Here is a 27,413-nt window from a genome sequence, read left to right as displayed (position 1 = left end):
AATTTCTTATCAAGTTCCTCCTCCTGCCCTCTGTCTGTTACCAAGCAAGGGCTCTGCTGATTGGGAAACCAGAACATCAAACTTGTCAGTACTGTGAGCAAACTTAGAATTAGTAGGCTCTGAGTGAGCACCAGAAAGGTTTTGCTGTGAATAAAGTTATGTGTACCAAGAGGCTTGGACTTCTTAGAAAGTAAATATAAGCCCAAGCTTAGGCCCAAATGAGCCTGAGTTTGAATATCAGGACTGCCCACCAGCCTAAGCCAACAATTCTTTGCATCCACCCTAAAAACATTTCTTGTGTGTCTGTTGTATGACAGGCACTGCATAGGTATGGGAATGCATCGGTGAATGAAACAACAGGGTCAGTGCTTTCATTGAGTTGGGAAGAGCACCATTAAACAAACACAAACATAAAGCTTCAAACTGCAATAAGCACTAAGAAGAAAAAACACAGAAGTCATGGAAGATTCATTTAGGAGGATGGGAAGGACTTTCTGTGGAAAGTCCAGTATCATTTTAGAAATGATATTGGAGCTGAAGGTGGTACTGCCTTGCCATCTGATTGTAGTTAAAATAAATTCAGTTTTCTCATCTGCAGAATGGCGCTGGTAATGACCCCCTCACAGCTCTGCTTTGGTAATGGCAGTGACTCAGTGTCTGGCTTAGCACAGCCACTTGGAAAATGTCATCTCCCTCCCTCCCTGTCATCCTAGGCAGTGGATGCTGCTGGAGAGCAAATGGTGAGCCGTAAGTGATAGAAAATCTGCTGCTGGCAAGGGAGTTGAGCCACCCTCCAAGAGGCGCTCTCACTGGCCTGTCTTTGACTGCCTTTGATGGCTGACCTAAGGGGGAAGGAGACAGGTGAGAGGGTATATTGTCCACGGTTAACAGGAAAGCATCCCCTTTTGTTGTGGAAGGTAGTGTAGAGTAATACAAAGTCTGTGCTGAAGAATCAAATCCTGGCTCTGCCACAAGTCATTTCACACCTTGGAGCCTTCTAACTCTTATCCACAAACTAGCCCATATACTCTAATACGTTTTCCATGGGTTTGGCATGTGGAACTGTGACTTTTAATATAAAGTACCCAGTGCATGGTGGGCACCCAGCAAGTGTGGCCATGATCACTGTTTCCACCAGAGCAAGGAGGAACTGGGATAAAGGAGTGGATGTTTGGGGTGCAGCTAGAGAGGGCCAAAGGGTTAAAGTCCTTGCTGCAACCCTTCCTAGCTGGGTAACCTGGGGCAGGTGTCCCTTGCCCCTCTGAGCCTCAGTTCCCTTGACTGTCAGGCAGCTAAGAATAGAAGTTCTTCCACTGAGCGGCTGTGAAATCCCGCATGCAAGTCGCCTTGCACTGCTCCTGACCTCAAGTTCTGGGGAGCTGCTGCAGTCTCTCCCTGCTAGACACGTGGCCTCAGTGGTGGCAGGTTCAAATAAGTGGGCAGGAAAAGGTGCAGCAAGAGTGGAAAAGGTAGCTTTGCCCTTCTGAAACAGCCACCTCCTTTGTCCCCGAAGGCTGAAGAGCCAGGAGCTGGGGGGCTTGCTTGGTACTGATGGCAGGGTGCCCAGAGACCCTGGCAAAGAGCCGGCGCACAGACCTGGGCAGCCAGGGGCGCGGGCCTGTGACTTCATCGGCCGGCGCCGTCCCGCGGGGCCATGAGATCATGAGATGCCGGCGCTTGCCGTGGAGTCGATTTGTTGGGAGCACGGGGACAGCCGGCCGCCCGTTGCGGTGATCTCATCCGGGCCCGGGGGAGGAGGAGACAGGCGGCCCCACTCGCCCGCTCCACCGGGAGGGGGATTGATGGCCTCCGCCGCCACCGATGACGTCACCAGCAGCGCTTGTTGCCAGGTAACGTGCTGCCGCCTGCCTCTGGCCCCGCCCCTTCGGACCCCGCCCCCAACCCCCAACCCGTCGCGCTCCCATCCTCTATATTCAACCTGGCTCACTCTTCTTTCTTTTTTTATTTATTGAGGCATAACTTACATATTGTAAAGCAGTCTAATTATAAATGTACACGCTTGATGAGTTTTTACATATGTATGTATCCATATGTAAAATATGTATATGTATATCCATATGTTTCAAGATATCACCAGTGCTCTCCAACAGAAATATAGTACAAGTCACATAAGCAATTTCCAATTTCCAAGTAGTCACATTAAGCAAGCAAAAAGGAATAAGTGACATCAGTTCTAATAATATATTTAACCCAGTATGTGCAGGGTATTATCATTTAAACATGTAATCAATATAAAAAAATTTAATGAGATATTTTGCCTTTTTGTTGTTTTTCTAAGACTTTGAAATTTCCTGTGTATTTCATACTTTCAGTACATCTCAGTATAGATTTAGCCACATTTAAAGTGCTCAATAGCCACACATGGCGACTGGCTACTGTATTGGGTGGCAAAGATATAAAACGCTTCCAGCCCTAAAAACCTATTTCATCTCTATTCTGGTCAGAACCTCTACAGGTCCCTTACTCCCCTCTCAGAGACTGTTCCCTAGACTGTCAGACAGCTAAGAATAGAAGGTCTTTCAGATAAAGGACCTCTTATCTGAATCTCATCCTCAGTCTTTGGTTTTCTACCTTCCCACACACCTTGTATCTTTCCTTTCTCTCTCCCCTCTCATCTCACTCTTAACTTTCTAACTTAGAGTCTCCTCTTAGAGCTCAAAGCCCAAGATGGGAAGTCAGACTGGTTTTAAACCTGGCTCTACCCCTGTCTAGCATGTGGGAACCCCTCAGAGCCTCTGTTTCCTCACCTGCTAACTGGGACTGGTAAGAACAGTGTCCATCTCCTAGGGTTGTCAGAATTGGGGGCCACATGCAGGTACTAAGTGTTTCCAGAGAAACTTTCATCACCAGACTGAGCTGGCCCTCGATCTTCTCTTTTGCTGCTGCTTTCTTGTCTCTTCCCTCTTGTACATATCTCACTAGCTTAGTCTCCTGCGCTTTATTCTTGCCTCCCCTGCGTTTGTTGGGATTTATCATCTGAGAAATGGAACTGGGTCATAGCTACCCTACCAGGGGAGCACTTGATGTAAAATTCTTGGCCCATGATATGTGCTTAATAATGGGATTACTTTCTCCTCCTCGGCCTCCTCTGTGCTGGTCTCTTATTCCCGGGTGCCCTTTTTCTCCTGACCTCTAACTCTCATTCCTCCCTGCTCTTTTTTTGGGTACATCCCCTATTTCCCCTCCTGTGTCTCTCCCCTTTCCCCACCCCCTACATTTCTCTCTAGCCTTCTTTCTAGTCCAGTCCCCTCAACACCTCTTGCTCCCAGCACTCCAGGCTAGGCTATTCTGAAGGCAGTTACCAAGCTCTTTCCCCACCCCTAAGCTTTCTGAAGTCTCAGCTGGCCCTCCTGCCCCTTAGCCGATGGGCACAGCACTTCAGAGGTCAATGTTGTGGCTGTTTTGTTCTGACATGCTCTTTCAGCTGCGGTTCCCCCCCCCCCCTTTTTTTGCTATTACTGGCATATCCCAATTCTAACTAATACAAAGAGTCTGGAACTTGGTAGGTGATCAACAAATGTTTGTTGAATGAATGAATGAACAGATGACTAGGTGGGCTAAATAATCCTGTGGTTCAAATAGCTAGGTTTTCCACAGGTGTGGCTCATAGAGAACCCTGAAATCATAGATGCTAGGAACCAAGGCAGTGGTCTTGGTTACTCCCCTCTCCAAGGTCTTCATAACAGACCTGCAGGATGCCTTCCCAAGAAAACAAGTCTTTGTTTTCAGCCCTTTGCACTGGCCCAGCCCACCCATTTTGGAGCAGGAAATGTGGCCCTGTCCCTTGAGGCAACCCAGAGCTAACTAGCAGTCCAGGGCAACAGAAGCAAATAAGGGCAAGCACCAAGAGTCTGGACACAGTTACTGTTTATTTTCCCCACATTAAAGGAGGGCTCTGCAATGAGGACTCCCTTTGGCCCTGTTCTGACTTAAACTCAAAGAAGCTTTCTGGCCTCCTTTTCCTGCCACTCCCCTCTCTATAGCGGAAGCACCTCTCCCTCTACCTGTGGTCCTGTTGCAGCTGTCAGCTGTGGCACCCCACCCACTGCCTGCCCCATGTGACCAATTTATCCAAGGCTTGCTGTTCAGGTTGGTGTTGGGCTCAGAGAGTAACAGGGCCTCTCTTTCTGTTGGAGTTAGGCTATGTGAGTGTTGGCTTGGGGCTGCCAGTGGCCATCTTTCCTACCAAGTAGAGGTATCCAGAACTTTCTAGCTGTGTCCCCTGGGGCAGGTTACCAACGCTGTGGGTCTCCCATCCCTTATCTGTAGAATGGGAGCATTGATAGCACCTACCTCAAAGCGCCATGCAGGGAGTGGGCGCCAGGCACGTAGTAAGAGCTCAGTCATTGTTTTTTCTTTTGCACTGCATGCTTTCCTCATGGTGCTCTTGTGCCAAACTGAGTAGTCACTGGACAGCCCCTTTCCCTTGCTCTTAGCCTCAATAGTTTTTGAGCATTTCCTTATACACAGTCCCTTGGTTCCTAGCATCTATGATTTCAGGGTTCTCTATGAGCCACACCTGTGGAAAACCTAGCTATTTGAACCACAGGATTATTTAGCCCACCTAGTCATCTGTTCATTCATTCATTCAACAAACATTTGTTGATCACCTACCAAGTTCCAGACTCTTTGTATTAGTTAGAATTGGGATATGCCAGTAATAGCAAAAAAAGAAGAAAAAAAAGTTTAAATTTAAGAAGAGTTTATTTCTTCCCACGTTAAGTCCAAAGGTAAGCAATCCAAACCTCATAGTGTGACACCTTCTAGGTTACTACTTTACCAATCCTGGGATGTGGGACACTTCCTCATGACCCAGGATGGCAGCTGGAGCACCAGCCATCACATCTAAGTCCAAGATAGCCAGATGGAGGAAGAGGGGAAGAATAAGGTGACAGTTTCTCTGAAGTTATCACATGACACGTATATCAGTGCCACTGAAAAGCCAGTTGGATGCAGGAGAGAAGCTGGGAGGTGTAGTCTTTGCTTGAGATATCATCTAGCTAAAATATTGATGACTCTAGTACTAAGGAAGAAGGAAAGAATGAATGTGAGGTGACAGCCAGCAATTAGGAACACACACTGAGTAAGCATAGGGGAAAGACGGCGAACAGGTTATAGTTCTCAGCACTCATGAAGCTCACAGCCTAGCAAAGAAACAGACGGTGATAATAATAGTAGTAGTCAAAGTTATTGAACACTTACTCTATTCGAGGTGCTTCTTGGGCTTTCTCAAACATTTTAGACTCAGGACCTCTTTACAGTTTTAAAAAATATTGAAGACCTTACAGAATTGCCATGTATGGATTATTGTTATGACCCAGGTAGCCATAATAGAAATTAAAATCAGTTCACCACAATGAAAATTAAAACCAAGAACTTTTTATAGTACTTACTAATTAACTTAATAATCAACCCATTACATGTTAACATAAAAACATTCTAAAGACAAGTATCCTTTTAATTACTGAGAAAAGGGGCATTTTTTTTTTTTTAGTATTTTCATAGATTATTATCTGGCTTAATAGAAGATACTTATGTTCTCATATTTGTTGCAAATCACATCACAGTGAGTCCACAATGATCAGATTTGTGTTCTTCAAAGAACATTCTAGAAAGAAGAGCAGGTGTTGCTCTTCTTGTGGGAGTGTGGCTGACTTGAAAACAGGATCTTGGAGTGTTAACATACCAAGGAACAAACATCACCAGCCATCCACACCTCAGACTTACCCAAGAGAGTTGGCCTTAGGGGCAGTCAGCACCCAAGATGGTTATGATTTATCTCTCTTTAGCCTTTAGTCTAAAATGAACTCCATTTAGCTGTCAGCAAGCAGTAGTAGTAATAATAACTGCCAACTTTTAATATTGTGCTATGTCACACCTTGTTTTAATATCTTCACATGTTACTTATTTTTCTGACGAGAGGGGATTTATAATGTGGTCCATTGGAGAAGGGAATGGCAAGCCACTTCAGTATTATTGCTTTGAGAACCCCATGAACAGTATGAAAAGGCAAAATGATAGGATACCAAAAGATGAACTCCCCAGGTCATTAGGGCTACTGGAGATCAGTGGAGAAATAACTCCAGAAAGAATGAAGGGATGGAGCCAAAGCAAAAACAATACCCAGTTGTGGATGTGACTGGTGATAGAAGCAAGATCCGATGCTGTAAAGAGCAATATTGCATAGGAACCTGGAATGTCAGGTCCATGAATCAAGGCAAATTGGAAGTGGTCAAACAAGAGATGGCAAGGGTGAACATTGACATTCTAGGAATCAGCGAACTAAAATGGACTGGAATGGGTGAATTTAACTGAGATGACCATTACATCTACTACTGTGGGCAGGAATCCCTCAGAAGAAATGGAGTAGCCATCATGGTCAACAAGAGAGTCCGAAATGCAGTACTTGGATGCAATCTTAAAAATGACAGAATGATCTCTGTTCTTCCCCAAGGCAAACCATTCAGTATCACAGTAATCCAAATCTATGCCCCAACCAGTAATGCTGAAGAAACTGAAGTTGAACAGTTTTATGAACACCTACAAGACCTTTTAGAACTAACACCCAAAAAAGATGTCCTTTTCATGATAGGGTACTGGAATGCAAAAGTAGGAAGTCAAGAAACACCTGGAGTAACAGGCAGATTTGGCCTTGGAATGCGGAATGAAGCAGGGCAAAGACTAATAGAGTTTTGCCAAGAAAATGCACTGGTCATAGCAAACACCCTCTTCCAACAACACAAGAGAAGACTCTACACATGGACATCACCAGATGGTCAACACCGAAATCAGATTGATTATATTCTTTGCAGCCAAAGATGGAGAAGCTGTATACAGTCAACAAAAACAAGACCAGGAGCTGACTGTGGCTCAGATCATGAATTCTTTATTACCAAATTCAGACTCAAATTGAAGAAAGTAGGGAAAACCACTAGACCATTCAGGTATGACCTAAATCAAATCCCTTATGATTACACAGTGGAAGTGAGAAATAGATTTAAGGGCCTAGATCTGATAGATAGAGTGCCTGATGAACTATGGCATGAGGTTCATGACATTGTACAGGAGACAGTGATCAAGACCATCCCCATGGAAAAGAAATGCAAAAAAGCAAAATGGCTGTCTGGGGAGGCCTTACAAATAGCTGTGAAAAGGAGAGAGGCGAAAAGCAAAGGAGAAAAGGAAAGATATAAGCATCTGAATGCAGAGTTCCAAAGAATAGCAAGAAGAGATAAGAAGGCCTTCTTCAGCGATCAATGCAAAGAAATAAGAGGAAAAGAACAGAATGGGAAAGACTAGAGATCTCTTCAAGAAAATCAGAGATACCAAGGGAACATTTCATGCAAAGATGGGCTCGATAAAGGACAGAAATGGTATGGACCTAACAGAAGCAGAAGATATTAAGAAGAGGTGGCAAGAATACACGGAAGAACTGTACAAAAAAGATCTTCACGACCCAGATAATCACGATGATGTGATCACTGATCTAGAGCCAAACATCTTGGAATGTGAAGTCAAGTGGGCCTTAGAAAGCATCACTACGAACAAAGCTAGTGGAGGTGATGGAATTCCAGTGGAGCTGTTTCAAATCCTGAAAGATGATGCTGTGAAAGTGCTGCACTCAATATGCCAGCAAATTTGGAAAACTCAGCAGTGGCCACAGGACTGGAAAAGGTCAGTTTTCATTCCAATTCCAAAGAAAGGCAGTGCAAAAGAATGCTCAAACTACCGCACAATTGCACTCATCTCACATGCTAGTAAAGTAATGCTCAAAATTCTCCAAGCCAGGCTTAAGCAATACATGAACCGTGAACTCCCTGATGTTCAAGCTGGTTTTAGAAAAGGCAGAGGAACCAGAGATCAAATTGCCAACATCTGCTGGATCATGGAAAAAGCAAGAGAGTTCCAGAAAAACATTTATTTCTCTTTTATTGACTATGCCAAAGCCTTTGACTGTGTGGATCACAAGAAACTGTGGAAAATTCTGGAAGAGATGGGAATACCAGACCACCTAACCTGCCTCTTGAGAAATCTGTATGCAGGTCAGGAAGCAACAGTTAGAACTGGACATGGAACAACAGACTGGTTCCAAATAGGAAAAGGAGTACCTCAAGACTGTATATTGTCACCCTGCTTATTTAACTTCTATGCAGAGTACATCATGAGAAACGCTGGGCTGGAAGAAGCACAAGCTGGAATCAATATTGCCGGGAGAAATATCAATAACCTCAGATATGCAGATGACACCACCCTTATGGCAGAAAGTGAAGAGGAACTCAAAAGCCTCTTGATGAAAGTGAAAGAGGAGAGTGAAAAAGTTGGCTTAAAGCTCAACATTCAGAAAACGAAGATCATGGCATCCAGTCCCATCACTTCATGGGAAATAGATGGGGAAACAGTGGAAACAGTGTCAGACTTTATTTTTTTGGGCTCCAAAATCCCTGCAGATGGAGACTGCAGCCATGAAATTAAAAGACGCTTACTCCTTGGAAGAAAAGTTATGACCAACCTAGATAGTATATTCAAGAGCAGAGACATTACTTTGCTGACTAAGGTCCGTCTAGTCAAGGCTATGGTTTTTCCTATGGTCATGTATGGATGTGAGAGTTGGACTGTGAAGAAGGCTGAGCGCCGAAGAATTGATGCGTTTGAACTGTGGTGTTGGAGAAGACTCTTGAGAGTCCCTTGGACTGCAGGGAGATCCAAGCAGTCCATTCTGAAGGAGATCAACCCTGGGATTTCTTTGGAAGGAATGATGCTAAAGCTGAAACTCCAGTACTTTGGCCACCTCATGCGAAGAGTTGACTCATTGGAAAAGACCCTGATGCTGGGAGGGATTGAGGGCAGGAGGAGAAGGGGATGACCGAGGATGAGATGGCTGGATGGCATCACTGACTCGATGGACATGAGTCTGAGTGAACTCCGGGAGATGGTGATGGACAGGGAGGCCTGGCATGCTGCGATTCATGGGGTCGCAAAGAGTCGGACATGACTGAGCAACTGAACTGAACTGAACTGGAACCAGCCTGCCTGGATTCAAATTCTGTCTCTGCCACCTATCAGGTGTGTGACTCTGAGCAAGTGACTTAACCTCTCTGTGCCCTAGTTTACTCTTCTGTAACATGAGGGTGATGATGTCTCCTATCTCATAGCTTGTTGTGAGAATTAAACTAATTAATGCAAAGTGTTTAGTATAGCACCTGGCAAGTAATAAGCCCTCAATGTATGTATTTGTTATTAACATCAAAACCCTTTTGAAGGACCTTATCTGCAATCTATAGGTGAAGACACAGAGGCGCACTTATTCATTCAACAGATGTGAACTGAGCACCCTCTATATTCTTCAAACAGAAACAATAACACCAAAGAGACACAGAGCCCCTGTATTTCAGGAGTGCATATTCTCATAACAAAGAAATACAGTCTGTGTTGGGGGTGAGTGCAAAAAAGAAAAATGAAAAGCTGAATATAGACAATAGGGAGTATGGTGGTGCAGTAGGAAGTACAGAGGTGCTATTTTATATACATTGTTCAGGGGTCCTTACTGATGAGATGACATGTGTGCCAAGACCCAGGGGAAGTGAGGAAGCCAGTTAGTTGGCAGACGTCAGGAGGAAGGGTGCTCTGGGGAGACGGAAGAGCAAGTGCAAAGGCTCGAAGGTAGGACTGTGCTTGATTTTTTTTTTTTTTTTTTTGAGAATCAAGCACATCAGACATGTGAGCTGGGAGCCAGTCTTATAGGATCTGGAAGGTAGGAGGGAGCATCAGATTCACCCTAAGAGAGGTAGGAGACATTGGCAGGTTTGAGCTCCGAGATGATTTGATCTGCCTTGTGTCTGAGAAGCTTATTTTGGATACTGTGCAAAGACTAAGCATCGTGGGACAAGGGCAGTTGCCATTAGGGAGCTGTTTCCAGGAGGATTTGTAGATGGATTGGATGGTGGTTATGAGAGAAAAGAGAGTCAAGGATGATTGCGAGGATTTGGGAGAGAGAGAGACAGTCAGCGCTGAAGGAGGGAAGGAGCAAGGGGGAGAGGGAGGATGGATGCTCTTATATCTCTTCTTATAAGGACACTAATCCCATTCGCAAGGGCTCCATCCTCATGAAGCCCTTCATCCTCCTGAAGGGCTCCATCCTCATAATCTAATTACCTCTCAAAAGGCCCCTTTCTCCAGATACTACTATACTTAGGGTAAGGGCTTCAGAGTAAGAATTTTGTGGGGACACATTCAATCCATAGCACTGGCTGAGTATCCTTAGATGAGTACTTTAGTTGTTGTTCTTTTTTTTTTCTTTTGGCCTCAAACAACCACCATTTCATTATTTCCTATGATTCTGTGGGTCAGGAGTTCAGCCAGGACACACTGAGGACAGCTGGTCTTCCTGTGATGTACAGTGAGTCTGGACCGTCTGAGATGGCTTTTTCACTCATGGGTCTAATGGCTTAGCTGACATGGGTGGGATGAACTGCCCAGGGTCCTATATTTGCTGCCTCAGTTCTCCCTGTTGTCTGGGTTCCTGGCTTCTCCTCCATGTCGTCTTGCTCAGAGCCTCTCCCTCTGCACATGGCCTCTGCATGTAGTCTCCCTTTGGGTTTTTCATAATGTGGTGCTGGAGGAAGAAAGGCAAGCGAGGGGGAGGCTCTAACAGCTACCAGGTCTCATGGGGCATGGGCATCCCAGATAGCACCTCTGCCTCATTCTACTTCAGTCCTATTTCTTTTGAACCTGGGGTACCCCATCTCTGAAAGAAGGTGACAGTAATAGTGGCCACATCCCCAGGTCATCATGAGGTTCTTTCCCGGCTCTCATCATGCACTGGGCCCTTTCTGGGTACCTGTATTTTAGGTTCATATGCTCACTCAGTCCTCTCAATCACTTTGGTGTATTGGAGCCAACTTGCACAGGCTTGTGAGAGCGGATGGTTACATTTTCAGGAAATTTGCAAATAGTCCTTAAACCCTAGGTACCTTGAAATTGGCCTGGTGGGAATATTTACACCAGAGAAATTGGAAACGTACATATTGGGGCCCTTTTTTTTTTTTGCTTGTTTTGGTTGTTTTCCACTATGTGTGTTTGTTTTCAAGCCCACTTACAGATGAGAAAACTGAGGCTCAGAGAAGTTTAATTATTGCCCTAAGTCAACCAATTTAGTAGGCAGCATATTTGACCTTGGAGCCCCAAATTGCGTGTCCTTAACCACTGTGCTGCCCTACTTCTGTAGATGAGAAAAATGTGTATGAAAGAAATTTGTAAACAGGTAAAGTCTCATAAATATTAATTAATTAATTTTGAATTAATTCAAAATTCATTAATTTTGATGCAGAAAAAAATCTTCTTTCCATGTCTGTCTATTCTTTATGTCTTTGTACATTTATACTGCTAACAACTCTCTGCTATGTCTCCGTCCCCTTCCTCTTCATCCCTGTAATCCTTCACATCACCTTTCCTAGGTGTGTTTCTCCAGAGTGCTCTTTCTGTGTTCCTTTCTTTGGCTTCTTGGCATCCCACTTGCCTTCACTTCCCACTCCCTTTCAGAGTCAGCTCTCTCTTGTTTCCTAGCTTCCCAGTTCACTTGTGGTCCTTCCCTCCCCCTTCCAAGCAGTAAGAAAGTCGAATCCGCCTTCTCCATCTCGACTGTTACCACCCCCCTTTATCAGAATCCCAGCAGCAAACTCTCCATGCCCAAGTTCTGCAGCGATTGCTACTGTTCCCCCTTCTTGGGTGACAGGGAGGCCAGACGGCTCATAATCTGATCGCTTTCCTTGTTCTCTGACACCCTGGAGAAACCACACATTCCATTTGGTGGTCATCAGAAATAACACGTTTAAGCAACCTGGAATTATAAAACTGCTTAATTAGAGAGAGATGGTTTCACTAGGATATGCCCAGTTCTCCCCGGTGGTTCTATCTCCTTCTCCAAGTGCCTCCCCCCACCCCGCCAGCAGCTAATTGCTACCTTTAGCGCTCTCTCTGCCTTTATTTTATTTTCTGTGACATCAGGGCTTGCTTATAAAGAAAAGTACTCTCTTCCATGTTCCAGTTCTGTTTCTCCGTCAGCAAACTCTAGACGTTGACCTGAGTAATAAAGGTGGGAATCTTGTACTTCCAAAGTGTCTGGCTCTTAAGTAAGCGCCCACTTTGTGCTGCGTGCTGGTGATATGATCAGGAGCCCAATTATCTTCATGCTGATGGGCTTTACAGTCCAGACGAAGAGAGAGATAACTTTTTAAATATTGTGAGGGGTGATCTAAAAGAGTGATTTAAAGGGTGTAACAGGAGCACCTAATTAAGTAGTTGGGGAAGAGTCCTCATAGTAGGTGACAGCTAGCTGAGACACAGAAGATATTCAAGTGTTAGCTCGGCAAAGAGTATGGGACCAAACATCCATCTGCAGAGAAGGAGCTTGGTCTTCATAGCAAAGCACCTGAAAGAAGGGCCCCAAAGCTCTTCTCTGAATCTGCCCTGAAATTCTGGGATATGTTGGGAGCCCCCAGACTTGATTGATCTAGCTTCTTATGTGTAGATCAGGGGTCAGTAAACCACAAACTGCATTCAGATATGCTCCGACACCTGTTTTGGTAGATAAAATTTTACAGCCTTGCCTATTTGTTTGTCTGTTGTCAGTAGCTGAGGGGTATAGTGGTGACAGAGGCTGTGTGACCTCAAAGCCAAAGTAGTCACTATCTGGCCCGTGGCAGAAGAAAAAAGTCGCTGACCTTTGTTCTGGATTCACTCATTAGGCCAGTGTGGGGTCTGGGCCAGGGGACCAGCTCTCCGCCAGTGGGGCCTGAGAACTGGGGGGATCCAAAGACAATGACAAGGGAACAGAAATAGCAAGGTAGCTGACAATAGGATCTGAGTCCAGGCTGTGTGGTTCCTGAGGCTGCACTCCTACCCACCAAGCCGGACTGGTGGTACAGGATCAGCCTGAGAGGGGACAGGAGGGTCTGTCCCCCAGAGCCAGCCAGATGAGCAGGTAGGGGTTCCCAGAGACACAGGGACATAGGACCTTTCATCAGGTGGTCATATCCTCACCCATCATGGGGCCAGGTGGACAGAACAGGAAAAGACTGACCACCTTTTCTGTCACCTCTGGGCTTCTGCAACACCTTCCCTCATAGTGCCCACATTACTGCATGATCCTTCTTCCACTTATCCACTGAAAGAGAGCTTCTCAAACTTAAACGTGCACACCCGTCACCTAGGAAGCTTGTTAAATCACAGATGGTTCTGGGCTTCAGCAGGTCTGGAGTGAGGTTCTGATTCTGCAAGGTCAGACACGGGAGTGAACGGATGACTGGATGCCCGTCCTTGGTCCTTAGCAGATGTGGGTACATCCTCTTCAAGGGGTCCCCTTGCGAGTGACCTATTCCCAGGCCATCAAGACAGAATATAGCAACATGGATATAAAGTCTCTATCCATAGCCTTTTACATCATCCATTTGTGGATATACAACATGTTTTCATAACCTTTTTCTCCCTCTAATTTAAACTCATCATATGTTCAGTGCCGAAAAAATTGGAAAAGACAGAAAACCACAACGAAAATGAGGAGTTTCTGCATTCTGTGGCTTTTCCACTTGGAACTATAATATGAGCATTTCCCTGAATCAATTGATATCTTTTGCCAGGATTATTTCTTTTTAAATTTTTTATTTTGGAATAATTTTCAACTCAGAGCAAAGTTGCAAAAATAGTGCAGGGTTCCCATGTACCCGTCGCCTAGCTTCCCCTAATGTTACATTTAATATAATCATAGTTCAGTTAGCAAAGCCAAGAAATTAAGATCAGTTCCCTTACTAGTAGCTAAACTGCAGACCTTGTCACATTTTGCTCATTGTCCCACAGATGTCTTTTTCCTGATCTAAGGACCAAATCTAAGATTCCACATTGCATTAGTCATGTCTCCCCAGCCTTGGCTTAGATGGTAAAGAATCTGCCTGCAGTGCAGGAGACGCAGATTCAGTCCCTGAGTTAGTAAGATCCCCTGGAAAAGGAAATGGCTACTCACTCTTGAAGCATTCCGTGGACAGAGGAGCCTGGCAGGCTACGGTCCATGGGGTCACAAAGAGTCGTACATGACTGAGCAACTTTCACTTACCTTCTTTTCCAATCTAACAATTCCTTGGTCTTTTCTTGGCCTTTCGTGAATGTCATGCTTTTGAAGAATGCTGGATAGTTATTTTGTAGAATGTTCCTCAGTTTGGGTTTGTCTCTTGTTTTCTCATGATTCAGTCGAGGTTGTAAGTTTGACCAGAATACACAAGAGTGATACTGTGTTCTTCTCAGTGCATCCTATCAGGGGTTTAGGCTTCAGTGATTTATTATTACTAGGGGTGTTAAGCTTAATTAACATTGGTGAAGGCAGTATGTGCTGGATTTCTTCACTGCAAAGTCACTCATTTTCAGGATGGTATTTGGCTGGCTGTATGGCTTTGCATTATTGATCTCTATCATAACCAGACCCTCTTTATACACATTTACTTTGTCACCTGTTTTTTTTTTTTTTTTTTTGCTCTGTTACAATGAATGCTGCACTGGCCATTCCTACTGACATATCTTGGAGAAGGCAATGGCACCCCACTCCAGCACTCTTGCCTGGAAAATCCCATGGACAGAGGAGCCTGGTAGGCCGTAGTCCATGGGGTCACTAAGAGTCAGACACGACTGAGCGACTTCACTTTCACTTTTCACTTTCATGCACTGGAGAAGGAAATGGCAACCCACTCCAGTGTTCTTGCCTGGAGAATCCCAGGGATGGGGGAGCCTCATGGGCTGCTGTCTGTGGGGTCACACAGAGTCGGACATGACTGAAGCAACTTAGCAGCAGCAGCAGCAACTGACATATCTATTAACTCAAATCCCTGATGTATTAGGATAAACTCCTAGAAGTAGAATTGCTGGAACAAAAATTGTTCACTTTTTAAAAACCATTTATTTATGTATTTATTTATTTGGCTGCATGGGGTCTTCGTTGGGATCTTTGGTCTTCATTGTGGCATGAGGAATCTTTTGTTGAGAACTCTTAGTTGTGACATGTGGGATCTATTAATAGCTCCCTGACCAGGTATCAGACCAGGGTGCCCTGCATTGGGAATGCAGGACCTTAACCACTGGACCACCAGGAAAGTCCCTATTCATATTTTTAAGGCTGTGCATGCCTGGGGCAGGGCTGTTTGTTTCTGTTTGTTTCTTTCAGTCGACTTTATTGAGGTGTAGAACATATCTGTACAACAAAACACATAGATTTGAAGCACACATTTCAGTGAGTTTTAGCAAATGTATGCACACGAACAACCACCACCCCATCACTATATACAATATAAAATTCCATACAGACAATCTGAAATTTCTTTCATTCCCCCCAATTCCCTGATGCCCCCTTACAGTCCGTCCTCCCCCATCTCGCCCCAGGTAAGCACTGATCTTGTTTCCATCATTGCAGGTTACCATGGCCTATTCTAGAGCTTCATGTAAATCACAATGACACAATATGTACTCTTTTGTGTCTGTCTCCTTTGGTTGGCTAGAATGTGTGAGACTCGTCCAGGCTGTTGTGTATCACAAACATTTGTTCCTTTTTTATTGCCGAGTGATACCCTGTTGTATATATATACCACAATTTGTTTATCCATTCTTCCATAGATAGACATTTGGGCTGTTTCCAGTTTGGGGATATTATGAGTAAAGCTGCTATGAACATTTACCTGTGAATGGACATATATTTTCCTTTCTCTTGGGTGCACAACGGGAGTGGAATGCTGGGTCCTAAAGAGGTGTCTGTTTAACTTCATTGAACACGGCAGGTTATTTTCATGTCCATTTTATAGCTCAGGCCCCAGAAAGCTGAGGGACTTGAATAAAAGCCGAGAGAGGAAGAGAAAGAGAATCCTAGATACTTTTCCCGTTTATTTCCTTTAATCTTCAGAGCCACCCAGAAGGTAGCAGTTGCAATTCCCATTCTGTATATGACGACAGTGAGGCTCGTGGATATGTAGCAAGTTGAGGTTCTGAGTCCCCCAAGCCTGAGACCCCTGAGTCCACGTTCTTTCCCCACATACGATCCTGCCTCGTTGGAGACAGTAGGCAGCGGGGCTGGGTCATCTTCTCCCCTCCTCCTCTCTGCCTATCCTTCTCTGCATCCCGTGGTCCACCCTGCCCCTGCCACTGCGGGCAGTTGCCCGCGAAGCTGGAGCCAGCCCCCTAGAGATGAGCGTGATCTGTGTGAAGGGCCAGTTACTGTTGCCCCATGATTGGCTTGGAGCCCTCAAAGCCACAGCAGGCACCAGGGATTGACCCCCACTCCAACCTTCTACTAAAGGTATCCAGTTTCTGCCTCCCTCAAAGGCGGTCCTCAGAGCGTTGATCTCCTGGGCTGGTGGGCAGCGGGCAAGGGCCTTGTCACATCTCAGGCCCATTAGGAGCAGGCCTGAGTGCTTTCCAGAGCTGATTAATGGGCTGGCTGTGACCTGGAATGTCATTACTCCCTGGGCTGGAGGGCCCCTCAGCTGGGTCCTTTGGGTCTTTACTCCTGATAATAATTGATGCTTTCTGTGTGGTTGCAGGGAAAGTTCTATCTGGTCATCGAGGAGCTGAGCCAGTTGTTCCGATCCCTCGTTCCCATCCAGCTGTGGTATAAATACATCATGGGTGATGATTCCTCCAACAGCTACTTCCTGGGAGGGGTCCTGATCGTCCTCTACAGCCTTTGCAAGGTGAGGTGCCCTGGGGGCTAGAGGGCTGGCCTAAGGACGACCCATTCACCAGCTGAACCTGGCATGTGGGGGGGGGGGTGGGAAGTGAGGAACCTGGATAAACACCCTCATCTCTTTCTGTTTAACTGAAAACGAAAATTCACACAATACAAAATTATTTTACCATTTTATAGTGAACAGTTCAGTGGCATTTAGAAGATTCTCAATGTTGGGTCACTACCACCACTGTCTAGTTCCAGGACATTTCACAAAGAAATGTCCACAGAGAAAGGTGGCTCAGTAGTAAAGAACCTTCCTGCCCGTGCAAGAGACACAGGTTCGATCCCTGGGTCAGGAAGGTCCTCTGGAAAAGGAAATGGCAATCTTCTCCGGTCTTCTTGTCTGGGAAATCCCTTGGACAGAAGAACCTGGTGGATCACAGTCCATGAAGTCGCAAAGAGCTGAACAACAACAGCAGCAACTTATGAAGCATCACTCTTCATTCTTGTATCAGCCACTGGCCACCACAGGTCTTCTTTCTGAAGACTCTCTGGATTTACCTTTTCTGGGCATTTTCATGTAAATGCAGTCATACACTCTGTGATCTTTAGTGTCTAGTTTCTTTCACTTAGGGTCATTTCTGAGGTTCCTCCACATTATACCATATGTCAGTACTTTCCTGCATTAATGGGTACAGCCATCCTAATTTCTTGCCCATAAAACTCACTATATGCCATCCTTTCTCGTTGTCTTCTTCACAACAACCCTTCCAGATACATTCCATTATCATGTCAATATTATGGGAAGTGTACTGAGGTCCAGGGAGAAGTACCTTGTCCAGCATCACTCAGCTGGAGATCACAGAACGAGCATCAAACCCAGGCAGGCTGCCTCCAGAGTCTGGAGATCTCAACCCACCAACAGCATGGCCATGGAATTTGTTTTCTCTTCCTCTTAAACTGCACACCCTCAACTCTGCAAATCAGTATAGAGCACTCCTCTTTTCATCGTTAGTGCAAAGTCAGATTCCCCACTCCCCAACAATAAACACATCCTCCTCTTTCTTTTTCCGTATTTATTTCTGGCTTTAGAGAATCCTGGAAGAATCACGTGTTCCCTTTCCTTAAAGCAGGACTAGCCAGGCAGTCCATGTAGAGTCAACCACTGGGGCTTGTCTTGGCTGCTGATTCTGATCTGCTGGCTGTGGCTGACAGGAGATGGAGAAGGATGATCACAGCCTGGCTCAGAAGAAGAGTGATCGATTAGCAACGCCTGCCCTGGGCTTATGGTGGGGGAAGAGGCAGTAGGCATGCCATATATTCGCCATTCTGGCCCCACTGGCAGAGGAGACTGCTGATGGGTAGCAAGACAAAAGCCAAGTAAAACTGGTGGGAATAGGGAGTTTCAAATGGGAGGATGTACCCTGCAGATGTTCAGAGTCAAAGATGAGGCCCATGGTGAGAAAGATCCTCAACCATCCTTGGATAGTTTGTAGCCATCCACTCACTCTCCTTTCAGTCCTTCGACATCTGTGGCCGCGTGGGCGGAGTCAGGAAGGCCCTGAAGCTTCTCTGCACCTCTCAGGTGAGTTGGCTTCTGATGGGCCTCACTGAGCTCATAGGAACCGGGAGCTGGGAACAGACCACACTGTGCTTCTGAGGGTACCTCCCCAGCAAGGGGCCACAGCTGTGTTTGTGTCTTTCTCCCTCCCTTCTGTCAAGCAGAATTACGGAGTCCGGGCCACGGGTCAGCAGTGCACAGAAGCTGGTGACATCTGTGCCATCTGCCAGGCTGAGTTCCGAGAGCCTCTGGTCCTCATGTGCCAGGTGAGCAGGGCCAGGCGGGACCACTGGAGGTGGGCGCCCCGGGGCCACAGGGCCCTGCCCCATGCAGGAGTCCCAGGTGCCTGTCCTCTGGCCAAACCTCGGGGCTCTGGGCTGGGTTTCTGGGAAAAGTGTGGTGAAGCCCGGAGTCTCTCAGACCCAAGTATAAAACTCTGCTCTGCCTTTTCCCAGCTGGCTGCCCTGGGGCAGGCTACTTCACCACTCTGAGCCTCGGTTTCACCAGTAAAATGCAGAAAATGCACATTTGGGTATGGTACAGTGTCAGAATGTTCTGCACGTGGATCTCAGCAGGTGTGTGGACCCCAAGTGGCTCAGTCCATCTCTCCAAACCTTGGTTGTGTTCATTTATAAAACCGGTGTCATAATAGTGCCTACTTTATTTAATCATAAGAGCTATTCTTATGATCAAATGAAATCATCCCTGGGAAGAGCTAAATTGGAAATATTCAGCCCTAAAACTTTATACTATTACAGTTATTAGTATCGTTATAATTCTTACTACCACTTGTTTTCATTATTAGTTGTGGGTCACCAACTCATAGTACTGGTCTGTTACTTTTAGCTGCCTAAACTTATCCCTTCTCCTCTTCCCCCAACCCTTCCTCCTCCCCTTCCTGACATGGGAGTGGACTAAGATGTCAATTCAGCAAATGTGTATGAGTCAAAGCATCCTATCAGATACCGGGGAGGGGAGGCAAGGGGCACACAGGCCCTGTCCCCTTCCCTAGAAGCACAGTCACCCTGGGGAAACAGACACATACATAAATAACTATGAAACAAGGCAGGCAGTGATAAGTGCTGTGTAAGAGAGATTCATGCAGTGTCCCAGGGGACCGGGCCAGAACGCGATGAGTTGGAGGTTGAGAATGCTTTAGGGGAGGCATAGCCTGCAGACTGGAATGAATGGGAGAGCATACGGCTCTCCCCCTGTCCTCTTGCCCCCACCACCCAGGGGTAGGAGTACAAGATATGGGGGCCATTTATGGCACCAACAAAATTTTTTTGTTTTTGCTGTTTGGGGATGTTTAAGAGGTTCATTTTAAATTTTTAATTGTATTTATTTTTTAAATCGAGAATAAATTTGTGTGACTCAAACATTCAAAAAGGAGATGAAGAAGTCATGATGATTAAATGCAGTGTGGGACCTGATACAGAGAGAGGACAGGAGAGAAAAACTAGTGCCTTAAAATCCGCAGCAAGGCTAGAGTTTAGTCCATGGCCATGCCTCTGTGTGGGTTTCTTTCTTGGCTTTGACAGATCCACCATGGTGATGCAAGAGGATGGTACTGGGGGAGACTGGAACTGGGGGAGGGGTATCCAGGAACTTTCCATGCTACCTTTGCAGACTTCCCTGGTAGCTCAGCTACCGCCTGCAATGCAGGAGACCCTGGTTTGGTTCCTGCGTCAGAAAGACCCCCTGGAGAATGGATAGGCTACCCACTCCAGTATTCTTGGGCGTCCCTGGTGGCTCAGTGAAGAATCCACCTGCAATGCAGGAGACGTGGGTTTGATCCCTGAGTTGGGAAGATCCCCTGGAGGAAGGCATGGCAACCCACTCCATTATTCATGCCTAGAGAATCCCCAAACAGGGGCACCTGCTGTGCTGCAGTCCATGGGGTCACAAAGAGTTGGACACGACTGAGCGACTAAGCACAGCACAGTACAAGATTATTTCAAAATAAAAAGTTCGTTAAAAAGATATTCTAAAGATACAAAAAGGGAAGTGATGACAGGGCTCCTTCACTTGTCCCTAGCTCCCTAGGCCCCTAAATACCCACACAGGCAACCACTATTGCCAGTTCCCTTCATATCTTTCCAGAGATGCTCTGAAAAGTTTAAATACACAACACACACCATGAACATATCATTTCCAAAAAGACCTAACTTGTGGCCCACTCTGTCCAAGCTGCATTCTGCATCATTTCTTTTTGATTTGAAACTCTGCCTGAAGAGATTGCTCCTTATTTGCAGAACATCCCATTTTATGGATTGACCATCTTTGTTCAACCATCCTCCCGTTGACGGGCCTTTGGTGGTTCATAATCTTTTGTTACCACAAATATGGTTGTCAGGAGGGATCAGGGATAGGGAGATCTGTAGCACCTACCTGGACTCATTGTGTTGATTAAATGAGTTAATTCAGGTGATGCATCTTGAACTACACCTGGCACATGGTCAGGGTTCCGTAAACATTAGCTCTCATTGGCACATATTCCATTTCACACGTGTGCAAGCTCTTAGTAGGATACATTCCTAGTAGTGGAATTACTGGGTCAGAGGGTATGCGGTCTGACAGATACTGCTAAATCGCCTTCCATAAAGGAGTATATCTGTTTGCACTCCCATGAGGAGTGTGACGTGCCCTCTTGCTTCGCCCTCATCACCAACACACCACATTATCAAGCCTTTCCTGAGCCTCGCCAGTCTGACAGGTGACAAACGCTATCTTGGTACAGTTTTCATTTGCATTTGCCTAATTATGAGAGCAGATGAGCATCTTCTCATATGCTTCAGAGCCATCTGTATTTCCTTCTCGGTAGCAGTGATTATTTGAGCATGAAGTCAAGGTGAAAGTTTTTCTTCTTCCTTGATGGCAGTCTCTCCAAGCCTTAGTCTGTGTGTCTGTCTCCCATTCTTCTCCCGGTACCACTATGTATCTCCATCACTGGATTAGAATTGGTGGGAGGGGTTGGACAAGACACCCCCATCCCAGAGCTAGGAGCAGTGGCCACACCCAGTGCTGGTTGAAGCCCACATACCTGGCCGGGCCCAGTACACGCCTCAGTCTTGCTCTGCTCCTGTGAGCTGGGCTTAGAAGGACAAGGACAAAGATGCCTTCCACTGGGAAAAGGGCCCTAGTAATTCCTAAATGCACCGAATGAATGAGCAAATGGATGAATGAGTCACGTGTTAATCCTCATTAAAGGCTTCCCTGATTCTGTTTCCCCAGACTAGTCAGCACCCCTAGCTATGCAGGCTCCAGATCCTGCTTTTCCTTAAGAGCTCTTATCCCAGTTGTCAGCTAGATGGCTAATTGGGCAACTGGCTAGATAAGGTCTGTCTCCTCTTTGCCAGATTGTAAGCCACTTGGGAGTGGTGGCCACGTCTTAGTAGTGTAACCACAGTACTGACTCAGTAAACATTGGCTGGATGGAAGGAATGGGATGGTTGGAGAGATGGATGGATGGATGGGTGGATGGGACAGATAAGATGGATAGAGCACCTCCTGAGGGCAGGGTGGTGCACCCCCACCCCAGGATATCTCTCCCAAGTCCACATTCCAGGAGACATAACCATCCAGCCCCGCCTGCGATCCCCCACCAACCACAAACTGACCTGATGCTACACATCCCAGCCTGGAAGGACCCCTCTGCCCTCTCCCTCTGTAGACACACCTTTGTTTCTCTAGATGTAGGAGGCAGTCCTAGGTCATGAACTCCTCCAGACTGGCCCCTGGGATCCTATGTGCTTTGAATCTCTTAATTTGGCACTAGATTCTGTCCTGTCTGATTCTCTGAGGAGGAGACCGTGAGCTCCTGGAGGCCAGGGACCAGGTCTTCATCATCCTGGTATCTCTAGAATCTTCCACCTAACCTGCATGGGAGGGCATTCATTTGTCAGAGTGCAGGCCGGGGCTAGGCAGTGGGGCTACAGCAGCAGCAGTCACTGTCCTCGTGGAGCTGCTGGGCCTGCTGACCCCTGGATCCTGCACTTCAGACCATGGTGAGAATCTGGGCACGGCCTTCAAGATTCTGCCTGGCCTCCTCACCTGCTCTCCCCCACTACCCTACTCCCTGTAGCCACTTTGAGCATCTCGAGATTCTCAAACACCTTCCCATCTCAGGAGGTTTGCACAGCTGTTCCCTTCAGCCTGGAATGCTCTAGCCCCACCCCTTCTCTTCCCCCAGTTAACCCCTAAACATCCTTCAACTTCAACACAAGTATCACCCCACCTCCAGGAAGCGGCCCTGACTACACAGGGCAGAAATCTTCCATCTTGTTCACTGCTGGGTCTCAGCTCCTAGGACCAAGGTGGGCATGGGGTGGATGCTGGGGGAAGCGAGCCCAGTGGTCCTGATTGCTGTCCCCGCAGCACGTGTTCTGTGAGGAGTGCCTCTGCCTCTGGCTGGACCGTGAGCGCACCTGCCCGCTCTGCCGCTCGGTTGCCGTGGATACCCTGCGCTGCTGGAAGGACGGGGCCACTTCGGCACACTTCCAGGTGTACTAGGGCTGAAGACTGTGGCCCCGGGGCTCGCAGGCACACCAGGGAGATGATGGAGGGTCAGCTGTGTCGGGACCACCTCTGGGAGCTTCCTGGAAAACAGCCCTCGGTCCCCAACTGTCCTCCATCCAGCCTCCGTCCCCCACCCAACCCCCGCCCTCACCTTCCTCTCTTGTGCTGTTGACGGTATGCGCTTTCTTCGCCTCCACATAGGGACGCCTTCTCGCTCACGCTTGGTCTCCACCGAGGTCAGTCTCCCTCCTCCCTCCAAGTCAAAGAACCGATAGTGGACCAGGTTCTACCTGTTGGTGATCATAACCCGTGGTGACCTGACACCTGATACTGCAGACTGGAGAGCGGCCTTTCAATGCTGCCTTCCCGCCAGGGCCCCAGGTCTGCAGATGAGAATCACTGTGAAGTACTTTTCAAATGCAAATGCTGGGCCCACCTCATACCTGCAGGAACTTCGTGTATCAGAACCCTCAGAGTGACCAGGCACAGTCTCGAACTTTCGGCCCAGATGACCTCCTGTAATGCTCACAACTGCCCCAAGGTGAGGGTACTGCTGTCTCCTCTGTTTCACAGATGAAGAAACTGAGCTCAGAGCTCCATGTGGAAACATTCCCAGGTCACCCGGTGAGCAGTGATGGACCAAGTTTCCAACCCTGGCCTGTCTGGCTTTGGAGCCTGCCTCTTATCCACACACTGATGTGCTGCTCAGACACTGCAGGCTTGGGGCCCCTCAGTCATGTTTTTTGTTTGTTTTTCAAAGCACAGGAGGTGATTCTGACGTCATTCGTGACTCAAGTATGTAGTGTGTTTCATTTGGACTGCGTTGAGGATGCTAATAATGAATGCCAGCTCTGAAAATCTAGTCGTGATTGGGTTCACAGAAAATTTTGGTCCTTAAAGTTGCTATTTAGCTGGATTCCTGCCAGGATGCTCAGTTGTGATTGGGTATCTTCCAAGTGGCGCAGTGGTAGAGAATCCATCTGCCAATGCAGGAGACATGGGTTCGATCCCTGGGTTGAGAAGGTCCCCTGGAGGAGGAAATGGCAACCCCCTCCAGTATTCTTGCCTGGGAAACCCCATGGACAGGGGAGCCTGAAGGGCTACAGTCCACGGGGTCTCAGAGTCAGACGCGATTGATTGAGCACAGCACATGGCACGTCAAGAAAGGCCAGTTCCCGAGACCTCCCCGGAGGCAGTGGCTAAGACTCTGCCCCCAGTGCGGGGCCCTGGGTTTGCTCCCTGCTCAGGGCACTGAGATCCCACATGCCGTGGAACGTGACCTGAAAGTGAAAAAATAGAAAGGCCAGCTCTGGCCCAGATGCAGGTGTTACTGGGTGTCCCCTCCCGTCTTTACTTCTCTTCTCCTTTTGTCCTGTCCCTCATTTAAGTCTCAGGCTTGTCAACAGCTCCTGTGGCCATTGCCTTCTCCTCTGGAAGCCTTCAGAGCAAAAGGCAAGATCCTTGATAACGGGTTTTTTTTTCCACAAGCCAGTATGCTGGTAGAGAGCACAGCAGCGATCAGCGTTTCCTGGAATGTCTCTACCAGATTTCCTAATCTCTGTAACACAAGCTCTCCACCCACGAGACCCTCCCTGCTCTGAAGTCTGGAAGGAGAAGGCACAAGTGGTCCCTTGGAAGCCACTGGAATCTTGCCTGGCCTACCCACCCTCCCAGCGCTGTTCTCTCACTGTCAACCTCAGCACCACAGGTCAGTGCGAACAGCATTCGAGAGAGAGCAATCTGGGTGGCTACTGAGCAGATTAGCAAGAAAGCCCTGAGGGAAATGGTGGGGGCGTTGCTGCCACCTCACCCTCAGCCAGGATTCCCATGCCCATCCCATTTCCAGGAGACTCAGGGCACTCACCCACTTTGTGCTATCAAGTCAGGACCTTTCCTTTGCCTGACATCGCTGGCTCTTTCCTGGTACCCAGCAAGACATCCCTTCCAGGGCAGCGTGGCATCTTTCAAGCTCTGTTACTATGGCAATGGCCATGATGTTAACAATCCCACTTGCCTGGATAATCAAGTTGGAAGGGGAAGTGGGGCCAGGGGGATTTGGCTGCTCTGCCCCCTCCCCCCCTCTCCCCCCACAACCCTGCCACTTTGAGGAAGAACTGAAGGGACACACCAGGAGCTTCTACATCTGATTTTTATCAGAAGGATCATCCTGCCTGCAGATGCCATCAAAGAAGCATGAGAAAATGCCACTGAAGAAGACTTATTAATGTGCCAGCGTGTGAGGGAGCAGACAGAGCAGTCTGCTGGGAGTCAGGCCTGGAATTCTGATTTCAGACTCCACATGGCTTTGGGAAGTCACTTTACCTCCCCGTAGCCATCTCCAGGGTGACAAAGCCTAGTGCACTATCTACAGGTACCAGGGAAACCAGCAATGTAGATTACTGATGAATACCCCAACCATTTTGTCAATTACACTCATGCCACCAAAAAAAAATATTGAACATTCTGCAAATAATGAGCCATGTCTCAGACACTATAAAAAGTGTCACATGCGGGGGACATTCGGGCGGGGGGTGGACAGGTGGGATGATTTAGTTTAGATTTTATTTATCCCACCCTCTGGTGGAAAGTCACATTCTGGAGGTTTCCTTTTGGGGTGGGAAGATTTAACTTCTGCTCAAGGTGGAGAAACAGTGGCCAGGGGCAGAGGTTTCCAGACATCAAGCTGCATGTTTTCCCCTAACAGGAGATTTTAGTAAAAGCAGCCAACAGTCACCATTGGAAAGGAAGAACAATGCCACTGTCTTTTATCCACCTCGGCTCTGCAAACTCATTTGTTAGAGGCAGGGTTAATTGAGTGTCAGGTGGGAGAGTCCTGCTCTTAATATTTTATGATTCACTGGCTGAAGTTCCACAGAGTCCTTGGAAATGGCTCTCCTAATGTAAAAGATCTTGAGTGTAATAAATATGAGATGAAAAAGAAAAAAAAAAAAAACCCACAAGCTTTGGACCTGAATGTCATAGGTTCATTATCTTCCTAAGGGGAGCATGTGAGAGGTATGGGAAGACTTCCAAGCTGCCAAGACTTGGGGTTGGAAATAGGAAATGTAAAGTGAGTCCTGGAATCTTTTAGTATGTTTGCTCTGGGCCAAACAGAGCCGCCTTTGGTGTGTTTAACGTCCCCTTAAGTTGCAGTCTGCCAATAAATATGATATGTTGATAAAAGTTACATCCGGGTTTTGAGTCTCCATTTGCCTCTTGAAGCCAGGTGGACCTGTTTTTGGACAATTTTGAAGAGATGTTTTGTGCAGGGGGTGGTTCTCTGATGGCAATTTTTCCCCAGCATGGATGCCATCGAGTTGCATGTGATTTATTAAGGAAGTGCTCCCAGGAGAAACCAGTAAGGGAATGAGCCCAACGAGAGGGCGACTTTCAGAGGAGTCCCAGCTCAGCTTGGTCCCACGGGGAGCTCTGGAGCATCAGCTGCATCTCAGGGTTGGTCCCACCCTGAGGTTTCTGTGCTCCCAGCCGTGGGCTCATGCAGGAGGTGGGAGGAACTCTCAGGCACTCCACTGAGGAGGCCCCAAGCCTCTGAGTGTGTCAGGTGCCACAGAACTCACAAAGGTACAAGATGGCACCAAGAACCGGGAAGAGGGGTCAGCAGGATCTCGGTGCGGCATCTACAGTGCCCCCTGCAGCCTTCACTATAGGCTGAATGACACCAGGTGCATGGGCTGATTCAAGAAGGCTTTTCCCAGACCCCACATGATGATGGGTATTTAAAATATAAATAGCAGTAGTGACAACTGGTGCCTTTCAGGTCAGCATTAGGAAGCCAGCCAGACAAGCATCATCAGGCAGAACCTTTTGGTCCCAATTATTGGTAAACCAAGTCAGCTATGTCTTGAATAAAAAGACTCTATTTGGTTCATGTAACAGCATGGGCTTCAGGTAGAGCTGGATTCAGGGGCTCCAGGGACATTAGAATCACGTCTTTCCATCCCTCAGTTCTGTTTTCCTTTGAGATGCGTCAGTTTTCAGGCTGTCAGATCCCATGTGTTGGGAAGAGGGCACCCTGAAGCTCTGTGCTTGCGTTCTACCAGCTTCACAACTCAGCGAAGAGCCCCTGCTTTCCCGAAGCTCCAGCAGGAGTCTTGAGCCTTATTCTCATTAGTTTGTTCCCAAACCAATCATTTTCGCTCTGGGGACTCAGAGCGCTGAACAAGCTTGTATTGGGTGTTGTGCTCTGGATGTCAGAACAGAGTTCGGTGGGAAAGGAAGTCCATCCCTCCAAATCTTATGGACTGAGAGTGGGGAAGCAGTGGGTCCCCAAAGAAGAGAGAACCTATTAGCTAGAAAAACAACTTGTCCTCAACCTACCATTCTTAGGAAGAAACTAGAACTTAATCTCTTGGTACGACTCAGACCAGATAAATGCAGGTCAAAGTACCCTACCCAGAGCGGTTCATTCATCCTTAGCTGAAGACATGAGTCTGTAGGCTCACTTGCTTATCTACATGATGTCATGCATAAATGATGCTTTTGTGCACTGACCTTGGACTGTTGGACACGTTCCCCCAATCTGTTGCTCAACCCAAGGGTACTGCTTAGGCCAGTCCTCCCCTTGAGGTGTTCCCAGGAATCTGACAGACAGGAGGT

The 27,413-nt window shown here is 47.1% G+C and overlaps 1 protein-coding gene across 1 annotated transcript in view; it reads left to right on the top strand.

The window, feature by feature from the left end:
* Positions 1-25,983, top strand: part of RNFT2 (ring finger protein, transmembrane 2) — a 66,843-nt gene extending 40,860 nt beyond the window's left edge. The window contains exons 8-11 of the mRNA XM_040251632.1: positions 16,590-16,739; positions 18,237-18,302; positions 18,443-18,544; positions 22,656-25,983. Coding sequence (XP_040107566.1) covers positions 16,590-16,739; positions 18,237-18,302; positions 18,443-18,544; positions 22,656-22,790 — 453 coding nt within the window. The 3' untranslated portion in view covers positions 22,791-25,983. The remainder of the gene's footprint in view (positions 1-16,589; positions 16,740-18,236; positions 18,303-18,442; positions 18,545-22,655) is intronic.
* The last annotated feature ends 1,430 nt before the right edge of the window (positions 25,984-27,413 follow it).

The sequence above is a fragment of the Oryx dammah genome, unplaced genomic scaffold (assembly GCF_014754425.2).
Source record: "Oryx dammah isolate SB20612 unplaced genomic scaffold, SCBI_Odam_1.1 HiC_scaffold_12, whole genome shotgun sequence".
Classification (NCBI taxonomy): Eukaryota; Metazoa; Chordata; class Mammalia; order Artiodactyla; family Bovidae; genus Oryx; species Oryx dammah.
The sequence above is the reverse complement of the archived record's forward strand: the minus strand, read 5'-3'. Positions and strand labels throughout refer to the sequence as shown.